The sequence below is a fragment of the Lissotriton vulgaris genome, chromosome 3_1 (assembly GCF_964263255.1).
Source record: "Lissotriton vulgaris chromosome 3_1, aLisVul1.2, whole genome shotgun sequence".
Taxonomy (NCBI): domain Eukaryota; kingdom Metazoa; phylum Chordata; class Amphibia; order Caudata; family Salamandridae; genus Lissotriton; species Lissotriton vulgaris.
This window is the reverse complement of record NC_141689.1, coordinates 1,431,119,448-1,431,140,038: the sequence shown is the minus strand read 5'-3', so window position 1 is coordinate 1,431,140,038 and position 20,591 is coordinate 1,431,119,448. Positions and strand designations below refer to the sequence as shown.

Sequence of the window (20,591 nt, the reverse complement as noted above, 5' to 3'; positions counted from 1 at the left end):
TGATGAGATGCGTGGCTCTTGGCATTTTATAAGAACATTTTATGGCTACCTATAGTTGTTCATCCTTATCAAAACAGATTTTTAGGGTGATGACCTATTCTTGTGCCAGTCTGTTTCGATCTAGGTAATAGAATTTTTGGTAAGATGTCTGCTTCTTTCCAAGTGGCAGCCTTGCAAATATAAGTTGAGGACATTCCTAGGTCAGGCTGTTGTTGCTGCTCTTCCACTAATGGAATGCACTTTAGGCATACCTGGAAGCCATTTTTGCTCTACTTTATTGAATAAGAAAATGCATTACAATTCATCAGTAAATACATTGTTTAGACCTGGCTAAACCATGTCAGATATGACCATAATTAATTTGGTTAGTCTTCCTAAGTGTCTTCATCGTATCCAGATAAAAATTCAGTATTTGCCTAACATCCAAAGGATCTTTTATCTGGAGTAGATGGACTGGCAAATATAATAGGCAAATAAATGACAGGTAAAGTTTTACTGATTTATATGTAACTCAAAAAAACTTTATGAAGGAAGGATTGATGTGAGGAAATGCCTCTTTATGCATGTCACCCCCAAGTTTTTAGACTGAGGCTGCTTGTTTTTCGATTCTCAGAGAGGACTGTGGCCTGCTAACCAGACCTCCGAGCCAGTGCCCTGACCCCAAAAATGTGTATGTTACATTGGTTAGACCCAACTGGTGTAGGCTAACTTACCTACACGTCCCTAGTATATGAAACCCAGGACATGTAAGTTAGAGAGTGACCCCATGAACTGTAGCACTGGTTGTGCAACCCTGGGGGCGACAGAGGTTCAACAAGCCTCCCAGTCCGCCATTGAAGACTAGAAGAGCCGTTTCAAACTGCGAGCCTGGCTTTGCCATTTTTAGCCATGGCAAAGTCAAATGTCCCCCTGAGACGGGTGAATCTCACTTCTATAGCAGGCCTACCAAGTCAAAAGGCAGGGTGAAGCATATTTCACGGGCAGAATTTAAAAAGTTTTCTGGCTATAAAAACACGAAACTCATTTTTACTGTGGGAAGACCTGGTTGCCCAGTTGATGAGTACAGGGTTACACGCTGATCCCTCAGCTGTGCTAATGCCCTAACGGTGCGCCCAAAGTTGGTAATCCAGGGTATCAATCAACTGGTCACATAAAGCCTGAATTGAATCTCAAGTCAAAATAAACAAATAACTTACCTTCAGTAAAGCGTTATCAGTTAGAGACTATCTAGCTGTAGATTCCTTACCTTTGACTTTCCCAGGCGTCAGGCTGGATCCAGAAACTTTTGCTCAAGCAATATACCTTGTGCTCACCGTCGGGGGGCTCCATTTGGCTCCGCACGATGTAGTCGGCATCTGTTATGACATCATTTTCACCTATATATGTGGCGCCCGGGCAGACATCAGTACTTTTTCAGCTTTTTTCCACGCCAGAAGCGCAAAGCCACGCAGTAACGGACATAAACGTGTGCAAAACTAGGGCCCTGAAAAGGGGAGTAACCCCAGGCCTAACAAAATCAGTTTTCAAAGGGGGGTATCATGGGTGGACCCATTAAGGAATCTGCAGCTAAATAAGTCTCTACCTGATAATGTGTTACCGAAGGTAAGTAACTTGTTCATCTGATAAAGATTTCTAGCTGCAGATTCCTTACCTTTAAATTATATACTTAAGCCATACCATTCCGGTGGTGGGTTGCGGACCAATATCTAACAATAGGAAGTCCTGCATGACCAACCAAGCAAAATGCCTGCCCTTGCGGACCAGACTGTCCAGGCAGTAGTGCTTGGCAAACGTGTGCAAAGATGCCCACGTTTCAGCCTGACAGATGTCCAGGAATGGGACAGCCCGAGCCAAGGCCGTAGTCGGAGCCTTTCTCCTGGGGGAATGGGCCCTTAATCCCTCAGGAAGCAGCTTCTTAGCCAGGGCATAGCAGATCTTAATGCAGAGAACGGCTCAGCGAGAAATGGTCCTTTTCTGCACCACCTCCCCCTTCTTAGCTCCCACGTACCCCACAAAGAGTTGTCCACGTGGAACTCTTTTGGGCAATCAAGGTAGAACAACAACACCCTTTTTGGGTCCAGACAGTGGAGACGCTCCTCTTTCTTAGTGGAAGGCGGGGGAACAAAGATGGTGTGCAACGCGATACTGACCCAGATGGAATGGGGTCACCACCTTTGAAAGAAGCCTGGGTGGGAAGCACCACTTTATCTCAAAAGCACATCATGTAGGGAGGTATACAAGATAGTGCCTGCAACTCACTCACCCCTCTGGGCAGATGTAATTTTCACTAGAAAGGCTGTCTTGATGGTAAGCAGCCGAGGGAAGGGTTGTTTAAAGGCTCGACGGGAGCACACAAAAGAAAAGTAGGGATCAAATTGAGGTCACACAAAGGCATAACAAATAGCATGGGTGGAAACGAGTGAGCCAGCACCTTCAAAAACGGATTTAAAATTGGAGACCTGAAGTGAGAGGCAGCCACAAAAAAAGTAGATAGTGCAGAAACATAACCCTTAAAGAGTACCCAAAGCAGAGCCCTGCTGGGCAAGGGTTAGAATGGACAGATAAATAGTGGAAAAAGAAGCAGAAAGAGGGTCAATAGACCTTTCCATACAGTATAATACAAATTTCTGCACGTGGAAGGCATATACCATCTTACAGTAGGCCAACTGGAACTGCGCTTCAGGAGTAAGGTCAAAAGTCATCAACTGCCGTCGCTCAATCTCCACGCATGGAGGCGCAGAGTTGACCGGTTCGGGTGGAGGACCCTCCCCTGCTGCTACGACAGAAGATCCTCCCAAAGGGGCAGCCTGATCGGAGGATTGATGCTCATTTTGAGAAGCTCTGGATACCAGACTCTTCTTGCCCAGTCCGGAGCCACAAGAATGACTTGGGCCCAGTCGTTCCTGATCTTCGTCAGAACTCCCTTGGGCAGGAGTGGTATGGGCGGAAAGGCGTACAGCAATCCAGAGCTCCACTGGCAGCGAAATGCGTTGCGGAGTGATAGCCGCCTTGGAAACTCCAGTGCGCAGTTTTGCTGATACTGCTCTTTCTCTTCAGAGGTGACTGATCTAACCAAGGATCTCCCCATCGCCGAAAGAGACCGTGCGCCACCTCAGACTTGAGATGCCATTCGTGATCCGCTAGACATCGATGACCGAGTTTGTCTGCCAGGGTTATTCCCTGCTGTTCCAGCCATGTCCAGAGACGCAGGGCCTCTCGACCATGGGTCCACAACCCCACCCCGCCCTACTTCTTGCAGTTGCACATTGCGGTGGTGTCTGTGAACAACTGCAATAACTTCTCCTTGACAGATGGAAGAAATGCCTTCCTTGCCAATCAAATTACTCAATGCTCCAACAAGTTGAAGTAGAGCCCAGACTCCACCGGAGACCAGTGTCCCCTGATCTCCACCTCTCCCAGATGGCTGTTCCATCCCAGAAGCGATGCATATGTCACGACTGTGAGATCTGGTTGGGGAAGGTAGAGGGGTCTGCTGCTGACCCAATCTCGGTTCTTCAACTACCAATGCAGATCTCTCACAGTTCATTCCGCGATCTAGACCACATCAGTGAGATTTCCCTGATGCTGTTCCCCCTAGAACTTCAGATCCCACTGCAGAGCCAGCATATGCCACTTGGCATGCTTTACCAACAGGATGCAGGAGGCCATGAGGCCCAAGAGGATGCAGGAGGCCATGAGGCCCAAGAGTCTCAGTCAGTCTCACCGAAATCCAGGATAGAGGCTTAAACATCGCAATCATAACCTGAATATCCTGGACTAACTGCTCAGGAGCATAGGCCTGAAACGCCACTATTTCCAGAACAGCCGAGATGAAAGGGAGCATCAGAGAAGAAGTCAGAAGTGACTTTGGCACATTTATAGGGAACCCCAGCAAATGCATGAGGTCTGCAGTAGTCTAAAGGTGGGAGACGACAGCCTGGGGAGAGGACACCTTCAACTGCCAGTCGTCGAGGTAGGGGAAAGACTGGCACCCTTAAACTGAACAGATGAACTGTGACCACAGCCATCACCTTGGTGAACACCAGAGAGGCAGTGGTAAGGCTGAAGGGGCGCACAGCAAACAAAGTGCTCTTGGCTTGCCTTGAACCGCAGGTAATGCCTGTGGCCCGGCAGGATGGGGATGTAAACATATGCATCCTGCAGGTCCAACGCTACCATCCAGTCTTCTTAATCAAGGGCAGAAAAGACCTGAGCTGCAGTAAGAAACTTCTTCTTGAGGAAGAGATTGACAGTCCGAAGATCTAAAATGGGCCGCAACCCTTTGTTATTTTTTGGAATCAGAGAGTAGCAGGAATAACAACCGCTTCCAACTTCTGAAACCGGGACCCTCTCTGTAGCTCCCTTGAGAGGTAGGCCAGGAGAGCTGTAACTTACTATTGGAGCAACATTAAATAATCCTGCGCTGGTCGTTCTTGATTTGGCAGAATGGTAGGAGGAAAAGAAAGCTAAGGCACAGAATAGCCCCCAGAATGATCTGCAAAACCCACTTGTCCGATGTTCTGGACCTCCATTGGGGGAGAGGATGATGGATTCTCCCACCAACTGGATTGGTGTGGTGTGGTCTTGCAGAGTCAGACTAAGAGTTCTTTGAGGCTGCGACTGCCGAGGGCAAGGTGGCAGACTTCTGGCTTCCATTCCTTGGTTGGAATGAACCGCGCCCATGTCCCTGCATGATTAGGCAGGATGTTGTCTGGGATAGGACTGACATGGTTGGAAACCCCTTCTGTTGCCACAAAAGGGGTGAAAGCTAGACTGGCCACGAGGTGAATCTCACTAGGGCCGAGTCCGCGGTCTACCCAAAAGACAGGATCCATCAAACGGCATGTCTATCAAATTTGCCTGGACATCGCTCAAGAAGCCAGTTGTCCTAAGCCAGCCGTGGACGACTTATTGTACCTTTTCCCCAAGTGTCCTGAAGACCTTGAGTAGAACCAAGAGGACTTGGGGCTTCTGGAATGGTCCTGCGACCTCCTCTTCTTCAATAAGGAGATTGATCTCTGTTCTGTAGCAGTGGACACGAAGTCACAGCCTCTTTGGCTTTTTGCAGTCGCGAACAGGTCTAGAGAAGATGTTAGCCACTGTACAAAGATGTTTGGTATGGTTGTGTCGTCTAAAACCCACTTGTGGCTTTCGCATAATCGACGGAGAAATTATGCTTATTCGTTTTGAGTTTCCAAGATGTGTACTGCCTTCAGCGTCAGACCTACTGCTAATGCCCTGAGCCAGATTGACGAGTCTCCAGTGAAAATCATTGACCTTGCACTTCCCTGGTTGTACAGATAGGACATTGTAATGTCATTGCTCATCTGGATCAAGGTGTTGTCCGATGGCATTGAAGGAAAAAATGCTTTTAGGCCTAGGTGGCACGCCTAAAATTCCAGATAATTGATGAGATTAGGATCCTTCTTCCTCTGTCCATTGTACCTGGACAGACAAACCCTCTAGGTGAACACCCCAACCTGTTAGAGATGCATTTGTGACAATAGTTGTTATTGGGGTCTTTAATTGGAAAGAAACCTTGTAAAACAAGCATTTGCAATGCAATAGGTCTCGCATTTGCAAAAGTTAGAGCTATTGGCATGGTAAATGGTAAAGGTTTTATTTATGTGTTAGTTTTGAAAATAGATAAAGAAATGACATTGCAAATATAGTTTTAACCAAAGGATCATTTTGACTCTGTGAGCAATTATTGGACTATATCTGATGAACTACAACAAACAAATCGTATTTGCTGGAGTTTTGAGCTATTGGCATTGTAAATGATAATGTGCCCCTAAGATTACACGGTGCTGGTTTAATAAACTGTCTCAAATGTTAGAGTGTTTGTAGCGGTCTGTCCCGTTCTAGTGGCTTATTCCTGAATACCAATGCATTTGTAAGTATATTAACAAAGCTTAGAATACCTCTCTGCCTGCATATTTGTGTGTGGGGGTCAAGATATCGTTTGTTTAGATGTCGGTGTGTTGTGTGTGAATGTATTATACGTACATGGCTGGATTAATGTGCCAACCTACCTCTATGGATTTCTGTAAATGTCTTGTGTACGTGTATTTTGTATGAGTAATTGTGTGTGATGTAATTTCGACTGGAAGTGCACTGGGTACTAACCACTGGGTACTAACTGTACAACTATCCCTCCCACCCCCAGTTAGCATAACATTGAGCACTCTCTGTAAGTCCCTAGTAAATGGTATCTCTGGTACCTAGGGTCTGAGGTACTAAAGTATAGGGGCTGAAGCACGAATTGTGCCACCCTAAGGGACGCCTCACCAAGCACAAGCAAGGCTGCCATTCCAAACTGCATCTCTTGGTGGAGACAAAAGTGAAAACACGACAAGTCACACATCCATGTGTACCATGTCCCCTAAAACTACTTATAATATTTGTAAGTCACCCCTACAGCATGCCTAACAGACCTATGGGAGGGTGCTGAATATTACAGGTGAGGGCATATCTGCATGAGCACATTATTACTGCTAGTGCAAGTGACCAGGGAAGATATTTAAAAACATGTGCTGGATATTGGCGATAACGAGGTCCCCAGCAACATGATGGCTTCACTGAAAATAGGGATTTTTGGTATCAAACATCTCAAAGTAAAAAACCCACACTGATGCCAGTGTTGGATTTACAATACAGACACACAGAGGGCATCTTAGAGGTGCTGCCTGAAACCCTACCAGCCTCTGGTAGGCTCGTTGACTGGTTTCTGCCAGCCTGCCACCTGAGACACTGTTCAGACCTCCTAGGGTGACAGCCTCTGCTTTCAGGAGACCCAGAACAAAATCCTGACTGGGAAGGGGGTGACTGGATGACCTGCGGATTAGCCTTCCTAGGCCAGAAAGCTTGAAAGAGTTTCCACCTTTGAGAAGCACATCTGGTTTCCCTCACAACCCCCTTTGTCCAGATCCACTTTGGCACCTGAACAGGGGGAAAACTTAGCTAGTCATGTAGGCGTGCCAACCCCAGGCTAGTACCACCCCAAAGGTGGGCTAAACAGAGGTGGACACAACTTTTCAGTAGTAGCCATCTTTGTGATGGCATTCTTAGGAATTTTGGGACAGGGTTATGCTCACTTCCCACAGGAAGCGGTCAGATATGGGGCGCAATTACCTCAAGGGCCAGTAGCCCATTGTCCTACACTCCCCATAATTTTGTATTTAGGGGAGCCCCTACATTTTCTATTTAGGGAAGCCCCTGGTACCATAAAAACAGATCCTGATGACCTACGAAGGACACTGAAGAGTCACAAAAGACTAAAGCGATCAGCTAACTTGGCCCTAGCCCTGCCTGTCTGCTGTTGCCCATTGAAACTGTGCCAAAGACATATCGTCCTCCAGCTGCTGTGCCTTCAAAACCTGGGAGGACTGCCTGCCTTCAATAAAGAACCGAGACCTCCTGTGGAACAGCACAACTGTTCCCTGCAGCTGCAGAAACTCAAAAGAGGACTCTGGAACCGCCAGAGTCTGAAGCCACCACTGCACCCGTTCCCTCCAAGCCCGAGTTGAAGTGGACCAATTGGGCCATCGAGGTCCGCCAGAAACCATCATGGTTTCACCCCCCTTGGAACCTCCGAAGTCACCTGCAGCGTCTGTAGCTGGCCCCCTCCACCGCGACTGCTCTCAGTAAGGAAACAACATAAAGACACAGCTGCACCTGTTGCCCGAGGGCTGTGGAGAAGAGGACCAAAGGTGTCCCTACGTCCCAAAGCATTGAGAGACCTGAGCCCCCCCCCTGTTGATTCAGCCTGACTGGTCCACCAGTCAAAACCTGAAGCTTCTTTTCACTGTGACTCCGTAAAGTAACTTCGGGCACCCAAAGCTGTCTTGCACCACTGTAAAACTCCGCCCTACTGCCGCTGGTGCTGCCTTAGACCTTGCACTCCACTCACTTTTACCCCTGGAGAAGGGTCCCATAAGTCGCTGTACCATACCAGAGTGCTGCATATGGTCCTCCTATGGGATAACACTGCAGCTTCCAGAAATTGAACTGTCAATTCATATTTAAAAATACTTACTTAACTGAACTATTTGCTTTGATGCCTAAGCATATATAAAGGTACTTGCTATTTTCATAAATTGGTGTGGATCTTCTCCTTGACCGATGTGTTTATTTTCAGACATCTTGCACTCCTCAGTGATAAGCATAGGGCAGCTCAATCACACTACCCCATAGCAGAGCACCTTGGAATTGCCATAGCAAGACCCATGTCCACTCATAAGGGAACCCCTGGACTCTTTACACAATATATCTCATTTTGAAATATCATATAAAGGGATAGCTTTCTAAAACGAGGTTAAGACTTTTGAAAGACTTGATGTCTATGGTATCAACTGACCTGCTTCTTGCTGGTGACAAACCTTCCGTCAACAGTGAACTTGGTGGCTTCAGAAAGACAACTTTGATGTTGTACGAGTATGTGACGATAACTGTTGCCCATCTTTTTTCCTTCTTGCATTAGATCATCTTCTTGGGAACCCTTTCTGAGGAGAAGGCGTCTTAGCGTGCAACTGGCTGATTAATTCCTCAGCCCTTTTGTTCCTCTTCTCCTTTAATCACCATTTCTTCAAGTTTCCTCTGAGCCTAGTGTGCCTTCTCTGTATTTTAATGTCCCCTTGGACAACAAGGCAAAACTCACATTCCTTGGTTGAATGTGAGCAAGGAAAGCACCACACAGAGCTCGTGGGTCTAATGTTACCTTTTTTCTGCCACAGGATGGGCACCTCAAGGAAAGTGAGGGTATTTTGACAAGGAAAAATGTCAAATCTTTAGAAAAAGTAAGATTACTTAAAGTTGAGATGTAAAGATGTTTAGTGAAGTAGACAAATGAACTGAGGGAACTACCTAAGAACCTTCTCTCAAGAGTCAGAAAAAAGTCCTGCCTGAGGAAGACAACTGCCAGTTAGATGCATCACAGGTAGTGGACTCTCCGACTCAAAGGCACAGAAGTCTTTTTTGTTCAGTACTTCATAAAGTAACCCTATCCAGCTGCAATGTTTTCACACAACTTTAGACAGTTTTATATGTTTTGCATTTTAAATGCTGTATTGCAATTTCAAAATGGTACTGGAGTTTTTGCCTTGGATAGGAATATAGGAAGAGTTCACTTCATATGCACACATGGATATTGACAACCTCTACATACTGTTATAACGACAAATGCAGATTTAAAGTGTTCTGGGGTGCACACAGGCAGCTGGAAATAATTTTAGCATTGTTTATTATCAATGAAGATTATATGAGGAAAATCAAATATTAACAGAATACAAGATCAATTATAATTTGAAGCAACATCTACTCCCCTACATCACTTGAGATTATTTTCACAGTACAGTGAGAAATATATTGTGTGCAGGTCTTTAATAATGCATCTACAATTGCAATTTTGCATAATTAACCAAAACTTCAATGACATACTTTCAGGAGAAGCTTGCAGATTTCATATTTTCCTTTTGCGGCTGCTTCGTGGAGAGGGGTGAATTTCCATAGGTCTGCCACATTTACTGATGCACCGTGCCTCACTAGCAGCTCTGCTACCTCATAGTGCCCATATGAGCAAGCATTGTGCAGAGGTACCAAACCGCTAAACAATAAGAAAGACAAGATTAGAAGGTTGAGAAACAGAGCTAAAATGCAGATGTTAGTCAAAATAGACAAAAATAAATCTAAAATAACAGACTCAGATGAATTGGAAAACGCCCATAAATCCTTTACTGCCATCCTGGGTGTGATTATCTGTGAAGGAAGAGTCACCCTTAAGTGTTGTCTCCCCAGATTTTGTTGCTATTGTGGGACAAGATTTACAGCACAGTTTGAGTTGATACAGACTAAGTTTAGTTTGCTGTGGGTCTTATACAGATTCGTTTTTTAGGTTTAAAATGCTCAACCGAGACCATATGAAGGGTATAGGTTATTTATCAGCTAATTGTAAGGCATTATACCTCACACACTGACATGCTTTGAATGACTTAATTTCTTCTATCTGGAAATAATCAACACATCTTACATACATAAATTACAGTCCCCTTATTAGATCATTGGCTGCTGCAGCCAAAGAGAAAGACTCAGAGCATGGAGGCAATCTTAAGATCCCTAACCACTCTGCTGGTTAGGGAAGTTCACATACGAATCATTTACAGAAACTAATGCTGGAAAACTGCAGTTCTTGAGATCTTTTAATGATTAATCAACAATGAATAGAAAAAGTAGCAACAAAGGCCAGGGAAGTTGTGAATGTTAATCCATTATATCTCAGCAGGCACTACAAAACTGCTTGTTCCCTTCCCGATTTTCATTTGAACTACAGGCCAGTCATTTGTGATTATTGAGTGTATGTGGCGTTCCATGCATTGGCTTGCAGTGGCATCCCCGTACTGAAGCTGCGCGTTGCCAGTATTAGCCTGGTATAGTGTGCTGTAACCATTTCTCTTCTGAATTTTGGCTTCCCAGTGGTGGACAGCAAACTTGTGGTCGGCAGAGAACTGCTGACTGAGAATGTCTGCACTTACGTTCAGAACTCCAGCCAGATTTGCCATTAGACAAATCTGAAGGACCAGAGACGCAGAGACACTGCGACCCTACTCCTTCCTGCTTGTTGACATACCACATCGCGGTTGTGTTGTCAGTCAGGACTTGAAGCGATTGACCGCGAAGGGAAGGGAGGAAGGCCTTGAGCCCCAGATGTTTCGCCCGCAACTCTAGAAGGTTGATGTGAAGCAACCTTTCCTCTGGAGACCAAAGACCTTTGACCTCCAGGTCCCCCAGATGAGCACCCCACCCTAGAGTGGATGCATCCGTTATCACTGTGGCCACCGAAGGAGGTAGATGAAAAGGCTTTCCTTGAGACAGATTGCCATCCATGGCCACCAAAACAAATCCGCTGCAGTTTCTCTGGAGATCCTCACGGACTCCCTGAGATCTCCGCTGTGCTGATACCACTGCCTGCGGAGGCACCACTGGAGTGCCCTCATGTGCCAGCGTGCATGGTTGACCAACAGAAAGCAAGAAGCCATCAGACCGAGCAGACGAAGGACCTTCAGGATTGGAACAACCGCTCCATTGCGAATCCTTTGAGGAGGAGGGCATGCACGGCATACAGTAGTGTCCAGTACCGCACCTATGAACAGGTTGCGCTGGGAGGGCACCAGGTGATACTTGGGTACATTTATCGAAAAACCCAACCTGTGCAACAACTGAGTTGTCTCTTGCAGATAACAGAGCACCTTCTCTAGCGACTCCGCTTTGATCAGCCAGTCATCCAGATACGGGAATACAGGTATTCCCGACCTCCTGAGATGTGCTGCCACCACTGCCATCACCTTGGTGAAAACTCGAGGCACAGTAGTAAGTCCAAACGGAAGGACCGCAGACTAGTAGTGTTGCGACCCCACCGTAAAACGGAGATACTTCCTGGTCGACTTCAGAATGGGGATGTGGAAATAAGCATCCTGCAAGTCGATCGACACCATCTAGTCTTCTTCCAACAGCGCTTGAAGAATCTGCGCAAGAGTGAGCATCTTGAACTTTTCCTGTTTCAGATACAAGTTCAAGATCCTGAGATCCAGGATTGGACGAAGTCTGCCATCCTTTTTGGGGATCAGGAAATACCAGGAGTAGCAACCCTGAACCCTCTCCTGCTCCGGAACCACCTCTTTCGCACCCTTTCTGAACAGAGCCAGGACTTCTTCCTGCAGGAGAAACAGGTTGTCCTCCGAACAATAACTTTGGCAAGGAGGGTAATTCGGAGGGTGCTAGCACCACTTATGACAGATATTTGTTTTCTTATATCTGAGGTCACTGCATTTAAATCCTATAAATCACCCCCAAGGCAGGCCCTTTCAATCCTAAAGGCAGGGTGCTAGGTAATAAGTGTGAGAAGTAAATTCTCCAATCTTTGTAATTGCGGTCAGCCATTTTTATAATACATAGTGGTCATGCAACATTATGCGATGGCTAACTATATACTGGCCGTAGCAAACATGGGCATTTTTGGTATCAAACATGTTGGAATCAGACCCCAACGGAGGTACGATTCCATGCACTGGGGGACGCAGCCGGGAAGCCCCCAGTAGTCCCGGTAACAGACTTCCAGGGTCGGCCAGCAAACTAGTGCTACTGCAGACCCCAGACACGATTCTGCCCACCTGCTGCTGAGCTCGAGCAGGAAAGGTAGAACAATAGATTTCCTGTCACATGGAGGTATAACCACCTCCCAGAAAGGACTTAGTGTATTGGGCTGAGGTGGAGGCACTTGTCAGAGTAATCAGACTGCTTTAAAGGGCACATTTGGTGCCCTCCTTGCATACTTCAGTATGAGTCAGTTCAGGGAACCCTTGGCTCCAGCTCTGGCGTGAAGCTGGACAACCCCTCATTTGGGAGGGACCCTGGAGTTGTTCCAACCCTTTCCCTAGGGTACTTAAGGGCTTACCTGTAGGTGACTTCAGAATGGTCGTGGGACAAGAGTCAAACCTCTTAGACTTCCACTGTCAGGGCACTTTGGACTTTGTGTTAATTTGTCTGGAACAGAAACTGCACCATGGAAGACTCATGCTGCTCCTGATCTTCCAGGTTCCTCTCCCGGCCTGTGGACATCAAGGACACCCAAAGTAATAGCTCTTGGAGTGAAGGAGTCACTGCCCTGCATCTGCAGGCACCGCAATAAAGCTGACCGATCTGCTGCTCATGACGTCCCACGGACTTCGGAAGGCTCAGCAATACAGGTGGTGTGTCTACAACTCCCTTGAAGCCTAGTCTGTTCCAACAATGCTACTTTTTCGTTTACCATGTCTGTTGCTGCTGCCAAGGCTTGTTGGTGCTCCTGCAGGACACTGGCCCCCTGGTTCTCAACTTCTGACTATGGACAGCTTGTAAATGGCTCCTGGTCTTCCACAGCGTCACCTGGTCCTCACATCGGCAGCGACAAGTTTACCGTCATCACTCCTGCATCTCCCATCGTCAGTGGTCATTGCTCTTCCGTGCCTCCTGGTCACCTCTGAGTGGCAGAGAATCTGTCCCCTCTGGGTGCTGGTTCTCATCAAGAATCCACCCTTGGATTCCAATGGACTCTTTTTCATTCTTCGCCAGCGGCATCTTTACTGAAGTCCTACATTGTGGTCTACGACGGTTCCGGATGTCACTTAAAAAAAAAAAAATTCTTTGAGTTTTAAATAGCGCAAGCTCGATTCAAAGATATTGGGTATCGGAGCACTTTACATGAGCACCAGTTTCGTTACAGATGGGACACATTAATTTTTGTTAGGCATGGGGAGATTAAGTCATTTGCCCAGAATCACAGTACGTTGAGCGTCATTGCAGAGACTCAATCCTGGTTCCCCAGCTTTGAGGTCGACCGCTCTAGCCGTGAGGCCACCCTATGCACCTGGCCTCCCTGGTGTAGGTATCCTGGTTCCTGGGGTACCCACGGGTGGGATGACTCTCCAACCTTCCAAGGGGTTCCGTCAAGGTCCACTGGGAAGCGTCCTTCTCAAAAACTGCGACTGCACTTTCCCATTGACTTGTATTGAGCACGCTGCTGTTTTTCCACTCTGCACACTGCCTCCTTGGGGCTCCTGGGTTCTTACCTCCGAGGTTCCTCTTGTCCCCAGCTCTTCTAGTCGCCTGGTTCAAGTCCCAACTTTGGTCGTAGTTCGCATTCCACTTCTTTAGTATATGGTTTGGTCTCCCCCTGGAGACCACCACTTGGTATTTGTGCTTAGTTACCTGTTTACAAGTGAGGTAGTGTGTGTATTGTGTGTATTCATGTAGCTATCTCCTGGTAGGAGATATACCAATGTATTAGTGAGTGTGTATAATTAATAGACATTTACTACTCTGTGTCGCTCTTTTTCGTTTAACCTACTGTGAAAAAGTGCCATCTTTCTTGCCTTGGTATGCCCCCACTTTTTTCTGAACTGCTGATGTGCTTTGACTGAGTGTGCCCTGGGTTCCTGCCAACCAGGTCCCCAGGGCCTGTGTTCCTTCCCTAAAACTGTGCTGAAACTAAAAACCCATTTGGCATCTCTGGCCACCTGTCAGCCCCTAGTAAATGGCACCCTAGGTACCCAGGGCATGGTGACCAGAGAAGACCCCTGAGGGCTGCAGCACTTATCGTGCCAAACTCAGGGGCTCTGTACCCTGGCACCCACACACTGCCTAAGTACATAACTAAACCAAGAGTCGACATGGCACCCATCCCGAGTGCCATATCCACAGAACCCACTAGGGCACAGGTGCATGAGCCCTGTGCCCCTACAGTACCCAGGGCCATTCCTGGGCACTGTAAGTGCAGTGATACCATTAAGAGTATATGGTGCTGGGAGGTTGTCATTACGAACTCCACAGCACCAAAATGGCTACACTGAAGACTGACAAGTTTGGTACCAAACTTCTCAGCATATTAAACCCGCACTGATGCCAGTATGGGATTTAATGTAAAATGCACCAGAGGGCACCTTAGAGATGCCCTCTGAAATCCTAACCTACACAGCAGACATGTTGCTGGACCCCTGGGTGGAGCCCCCCCCGCTCTCCTGGGCCTGTAACAATGCACATCCTGGGCGAGGTGCTAGGTCTCCTCCCCCAGGATGGGGGACACTTGAAAGGCATGCCTCCAGACCATTTGCTGTACTCAGCAACTGGCCCCCAGCAGTTCTAACCCCCACTCTGGCACGAAGACTGGCGGGAAAAACTACGTCAGGAAGGGGGGTGTACCAGCCTGTGCCAACCCCACCCCTCAGGTGGGGGAGACGAGGTGAAGCACGACCCCAGGCACCGGCCATCTTGTAGATGGGGAGCCCTGCCCAATCCTAGCTAGGCTCCTGCCCCCTCCCACAGTAGAGGAGCAGACTAGGAGGTGTAATCACCCAAGGACAGGGACCCATTGGTCCCGGTCTTTGCCCTACCTGTAACGCCCCTAAATTCAGTATTTAGGGGCTCCCTTGACCTTCCTTCCTCAGATCCCGATACGAAAAGAAGTAAGAAGATCAGATGCTAACAGGACGACAACAACTGACTTGGCCCCAGCCCTACCGGCCGATCGATCCTGGAACCTGCTCCTGCCTAATCCCTGCGACTCCTGCGGACAGCAACCTTGGGACACCTGGAGGACCTGCCTGCCTTGACCCTCTTAAAGACTGGGACTCCCATCAGCAGAGGCTCTGCTGCAACAACTCACCTGTTGCCAACCAGGAAGCTCCGGACCAGCCCACTCAGCATCCGCCGAGACCGGGCGGTGCCCAACCGAACAAAGACCACGAGGACGTCCCCTCGGCGACTGGGACCCGAAGTCCAGTGCCCAAAGACCCTCCTCAACGAGCCAGCGACGCCTGCAGACTCAGAACTAGGGGCCACCCTAACCGCGATCAGCCGAGGGGAAGCTTTTCCAACACCCAAAGACAACCCTGCACACGGCGCCCTACAGCCCCCTGTGCCTCCCTTTGGGGTACCTACCTGTGCTCCAAGATCCCAACTTACCTCTCGAAGTGCTGATCGCCCCTGGGGAGTCTCCGTACCCGAGCCTGCAGCCTTTGTTCCTTTTTGACCTTTCCCACTGTATAACATTGAGCACCCGACGGCTCAAGAGCACCCTGCACCCAGCCGCCCGAGTGCCGCTGGCTGTGCCACGTTTGTCCTATCCTACTTCCACCCCTTGCCCTGAGCAAGTGACCAGGAGCTCAGCTCCCACAGCCACGTGGCCTGCTAGCCAGCAGCCACCAACCGAAATCCCCTTTCCCTCATTGGATATGATTGGGCCTACCTACCTCCGCACCCGCCCGGCCCTGCACTGCTGGGGCGGAACAAACTATACTTACCTGACCCCGGGAGACCCCAGAGTCTCCACCCCGAACCTTAACTTCACCAGCCAAGTACTCACCTGGAAACCGGTAACTCACTTACCTGCCATTGGATAATATTGACCCATTTTAACTCGAAAATTTTCTGTGTGAAGTTTTGAAAACTGGAAATATTCATATAAAAATCAGCCGAAGCCCGAATTCCGAAGTACTCACCTGCAAGCAGGGGAGAAGCCAGTACTGTACCTTGCAGTCCAGTACTGAACCGCAAAAGTAATCCTTACCGGGTTGACTAGTAATCTGTATTTTCTCCATAGGAACCCATTGTCTCTTTTTCTATGAAATTTCTTCTAAGTGCCTACTTTTGAAAACTTGAAATATTCTTTAAAAATCATACGAAATACTGAAACACAATTACATACCTGTTTTAAGTTCAGATCCCAGTGCTGGCCCTAGAAGCCCAGTACTGGATTACAAAAGTAAAGCGATCATACTTTACCTGCAACCTGAATTTACTCCCATTGAATACCATTGCCAGATTGTCATTGAAAAGTTTCTAAGTTCGAACTTTTAAAACAGCTGTACATTCATGAAAATTCACCACAGTAACTAAACGTTTTTGCTAACTTGGTTTCAGCTTAGACCCTAGGACTGAATCTAGGATCTAGTCCTGGAACTACTAAAGTAATCTGTACTGTAATCAACCGTACTTTTATGGTAACAATTCATTGAGCTCAATGCTAAAGTGTGTCTAGACTTTAGTTGCCTTCAGCAGCTCCTGTACATATTGTGTTCACCAAATTCATTGCTTCCTTGCAAAGTAATTACATGAGAGCTCTCACATCTAGCAAAGTATATGTTTATGCCTGTTGGTTCTAAAAATAAAACAACTACATCTTTGGATATAACAACCATTGGCCTGGAGTTCAGTCTTCGAGTGTGTGAAATCCTTTGCTGACTGAGTGTGTACCACAAATGCTTTGCACTGCCCTCTGGTACTGCCTTACTACTCGACCAACCTTCCACTTTTGAGAGTAAGGTCAGTCCTGACTTTAGCCTCCGTTATACCTCTGGGGTTTGTGGACTCTATACACACTGTACTTCATTATTGTCCAGTATATATAGAGCCACTTTCTCACACCTACACTATATGGTAAAAACATGTGGGTTAACACTACTCCTGGACTAAGCCTAAAGGCTGCTCTCCACAGCTACCAGTTAGAGAATTTACTATGGTTGTCTAAGACCACTTAAATCACCATAAGGGTTGTCTGGATTAGTGCAAGGTGCTTCACTTAAATAAGTGTGAATCATATACTAAGCCAGCCTCCTACCACCAATATCTAACTTTCTTTCCAAATTTGGTGGAATTCAGTTTAGCGGTTCAGGATGTATTAGTGTCTAAAATCCTATGGAAAATTGCATGAGGAAAACACTTTTTGGGACCTTCCCCCCCCCCCCCCCCCCCCCCATTTTCCTCAGCCCTCGCTTGGCGAATCATTCAGACACTTTCCAGACAGCAGTTGAAGAGATTAGTTTTGAAAATTTCATGAAGCTTCGTCAAATGGAACCAAAGTTGTTAGCAAACAAAAAATGCTTTTCCTTTGGAAACTAGGTCCTAACCATAACTACCTACTGGCGACAGCCAGTAGGATATAAGAACAAGTTACTTACCTTCAGTAACGCATTATCTGGTATAGACTTTTTCTAGCTGCAGATTCCTTACCTTTGAATTTCCCAGGGACCAGGTTGGATCCGGAAACTTTTGCTGAGCAATTCCCCTCACACGCACTGCTGGGTGGCTCCATTCGGCTCAGTGTGATGTCGTTGGCATCGGATATGATGTGGCAGTACCTATATTGGTGCCAAACGCGGACGTCAGTACTTTTCGTTTTTTCCAAGCCAGAAGCACAGAGCCACAAAGTAACTGACGTAGATGTGTGCAAAACTAGGGCCCTGAAAAGGGGAGTAACCCTAGACCTACAACATTAGTCCGTCAAGGGGGAGGCATGGGTGGGGCTGTAAGGAACCTGGAGCTAGATATAGCGTCTACCGGAAAATGCTTTACCAAAGGTAACTTGTTCATCTGATAGACAATTCTAGTTGCAGATTCCTTACCTTCGAATTAGATACCCAAGCCATACCATACCGGCATTGGGTTGAGGACCAATACCACAAACTAGAAAGTCCTGCACGACTGAACAAGCAAAATGCCCATCTCTGAGGACTTGCTTGTCCAGGCAGTAATTGGCAAACATGTGCAAGGATGCCGACGGTGCTGCCAGACAGCTGTCTAGGACTTGGACATTCCAAGCCAGGGCCGTAATCGCAGCCTTTCCCCTGACGGAATGGGCCCTTAATCACTCAGGGGGCTGTTTCTTTGCCAGGGCAAAGCATATCTTAATGTAGAGAACGACTCAGTGAGAGATGGTCCTTTTCTGCCATTCGATTTTTAGATCCCACGTACCACACAAAGAGTTGGTCATCCACCTGGAACTCTGTGCGGTAAAGGTAGAAAGACAATGCAGTTTTTGGGTCCAGTCAGTGGAGACGCTCCTCTTGCTTAGAGGGATGCAGGGGAGCAGAGAAGGCGGGCAATATGATGGATTGACCCAGATGGAATTGGGTCACAACTTTCAGCAAAAAAGAAGCCCGGGTCCGAAGACCACTTTGTCAGGAAAAGACATCAGATTGGGAGGAGAGCAAGACAACATCTGTAACCCTCTCACCCTCCGGGCAGATCTAATCGCCACTAAGTAGGCTGTTTTGATGGTCATCAGCCGGAGGGGAGAGTTGTGCAAATGCTCAAAGGCAGCATACATCAGGTAGGTGAGGACCAAATTAAGGTCCCACTGCAGCATAACAATGGGCGTGGGTGGAAACAAGTGTGCCAGCCCTTTCAGAAATGTATGTACAATAGGAGACTTAAACAGAGAGGGCTGGTCTGGCAGCCGCAGAAAAGCAGACAGCTTGAGAGTTCCTAAAGCAGAGCCCTGTTGGGAAAGGGTCAGAATGAACAAAAGAACAGTAGAAAGAGAAGCAGAAAGAGGGTCAATAGACCTTTCTGTACAGTATAATACAAATTTCTGCCAATGGCAGGAGTATACAGTCTTAGTGGAGGGCCAACTGACCACCAAAATAACATTGCATTCTTCAGGAGTTAGGTCAAAAGCCATCAACTGCCAGCGCTCAATCTCAAAGCATAGAGGAGCTGAGTTGACAGCTTCGGGTGGAGGACCATTCCCTGCTGCTGCGACAGAAGACCCTCCTGAAGGGGCAGCCTGATCGATGCTCATTTTCAGAAGCTCTGGATACCAGACTCTCCTCGCCCAGTCCGGAGCCACAAGAATGACTTGGGCCCGGTTGCTCCTAATATTCTTCAGAACCCTGGGCAGGAGTGGTATGGGCGTTAAGACGTACAGCAGGCATGAGCTCCACTCGCAACAAAAAACATCGCCGAAAGACAGCAGACTTGGAATTTCCATTGCGCAGTACTGCTGACACTGCCCATTCTCTTCAGAGGCGAAGCAATCTAACCAAGGTTCTCCCCACTGCTGAAAGGGACCTTGCACCACCTCCGACTGGAGACAACATTTGTGTTCCGCTAGGCATCGACAGCTGAGAGAACCTGCCAGGTGTTTAACCACCAGGGTAATGCCCTGATGTTCCAGTCATGTCCAGAGATGCAGGGCCTGTCGACAAAAGGTCCACTACCCCACCCTGCCCGTTGTCCTAGAACACCTGCACTAACTTGCCCTTTGTCAGAGGGAAGAAATGCCTTCAATACCAACCGAATCGCTCAGAGTTTCAACAAATTAATGTGGAGCCCCGACTCCGCCGGAGACCAGTGTCCGCTGATCTCCACCTCTTCCAGATGGCCACCCCATCACACAAGTGATGCATCGGTCATGACTGAGGTCCTGTTTGGGAAGGGAGAGGAGTCTGTCGTTGGCCCAATAGGGGTTTGTTTACCACCACTGCAGATCTTTTGCAGTCCCTTCTGATATCTGAACCATGTCGGTGAGATTTCCTTGATGCTCTGCCCACTGGAACTTCAAGTTCCACTGCAGAGACCGCATATGCCACCTGGCATGTTTTACTAATAGGATGCAGGAGGCCATGAGGCCCAACAGCCTCAGAGTCCGTTTTACCGAAATCTAGGATAGAGGTTTGAAATATCGGTATCATAGCCTGAATATTCTGGACTCGCTGCTCTGGATGATAGGCCCGAAACTGCACTGTGTCCAGGACAGCTACAATGAAAGGGAGCATCTGAGAAGGAGTCAGATGTGACTTTGACACCTTTACAGAGAATCCCAGCAAATGCAGGAGGTTCGCCGTAGTCTGAAGGTGAGAGACTGCCTGGGGTGAGGAAGCCTTCACTAGCCAGTCATCAAGGTAGGGGAAGACTGACACCCCTAACCTGCGCGGATGAGCTGTGACAACCGCCATCACCTTGGTACACACCTGAGGAGTACTGGTTAGGCTGAGGGGAGCATGGTACACTGAAAGTGCTTGCGGCCTCCCTTGAACCACAGGTAACGCCTGTGGCCCGGCAGAAGGGGCAAATACGCATCCTGCAGGTCCAACACTACAATCCAGTCTCCATGGTATAAGGCAGACAAGGCCAGAGCCAGAGTGAGCATGTTGAATTTCTAATTCTTGAGGAAGAGATTGATGATCCGAAGATCTAAAATATGCTGTAGCCCCTTCTTCGGAATCAGAAAGTAGCGGGAATAACAGCTACTACCTACTCCTGAAACCGGGACCCTTTCTATA

General features: G+C 47.7%; 1 protein-coding gene across 1 annotated transcript in view; it reads right to left on the bottom strand.

Moving 5' to 3' along the window:
• TNKS (tankyrase) overlaps window positions 1–20,591 on the bottom strand; it is a 700,580-nt gene that overhangs the window by 294,367 nt on the left and 385,622 nt on the right. The window contains exon 16 of the mRNA XM_086961923.1: window positions 9,439–9,604. Coding sequence (XP_086818049.1) covers window positions 9,439–9,604 — 166 coding nt within the window. The remainder of the gene's footprint in view (window positions 1–9,438; window positions 9,605–20,591) is intronic.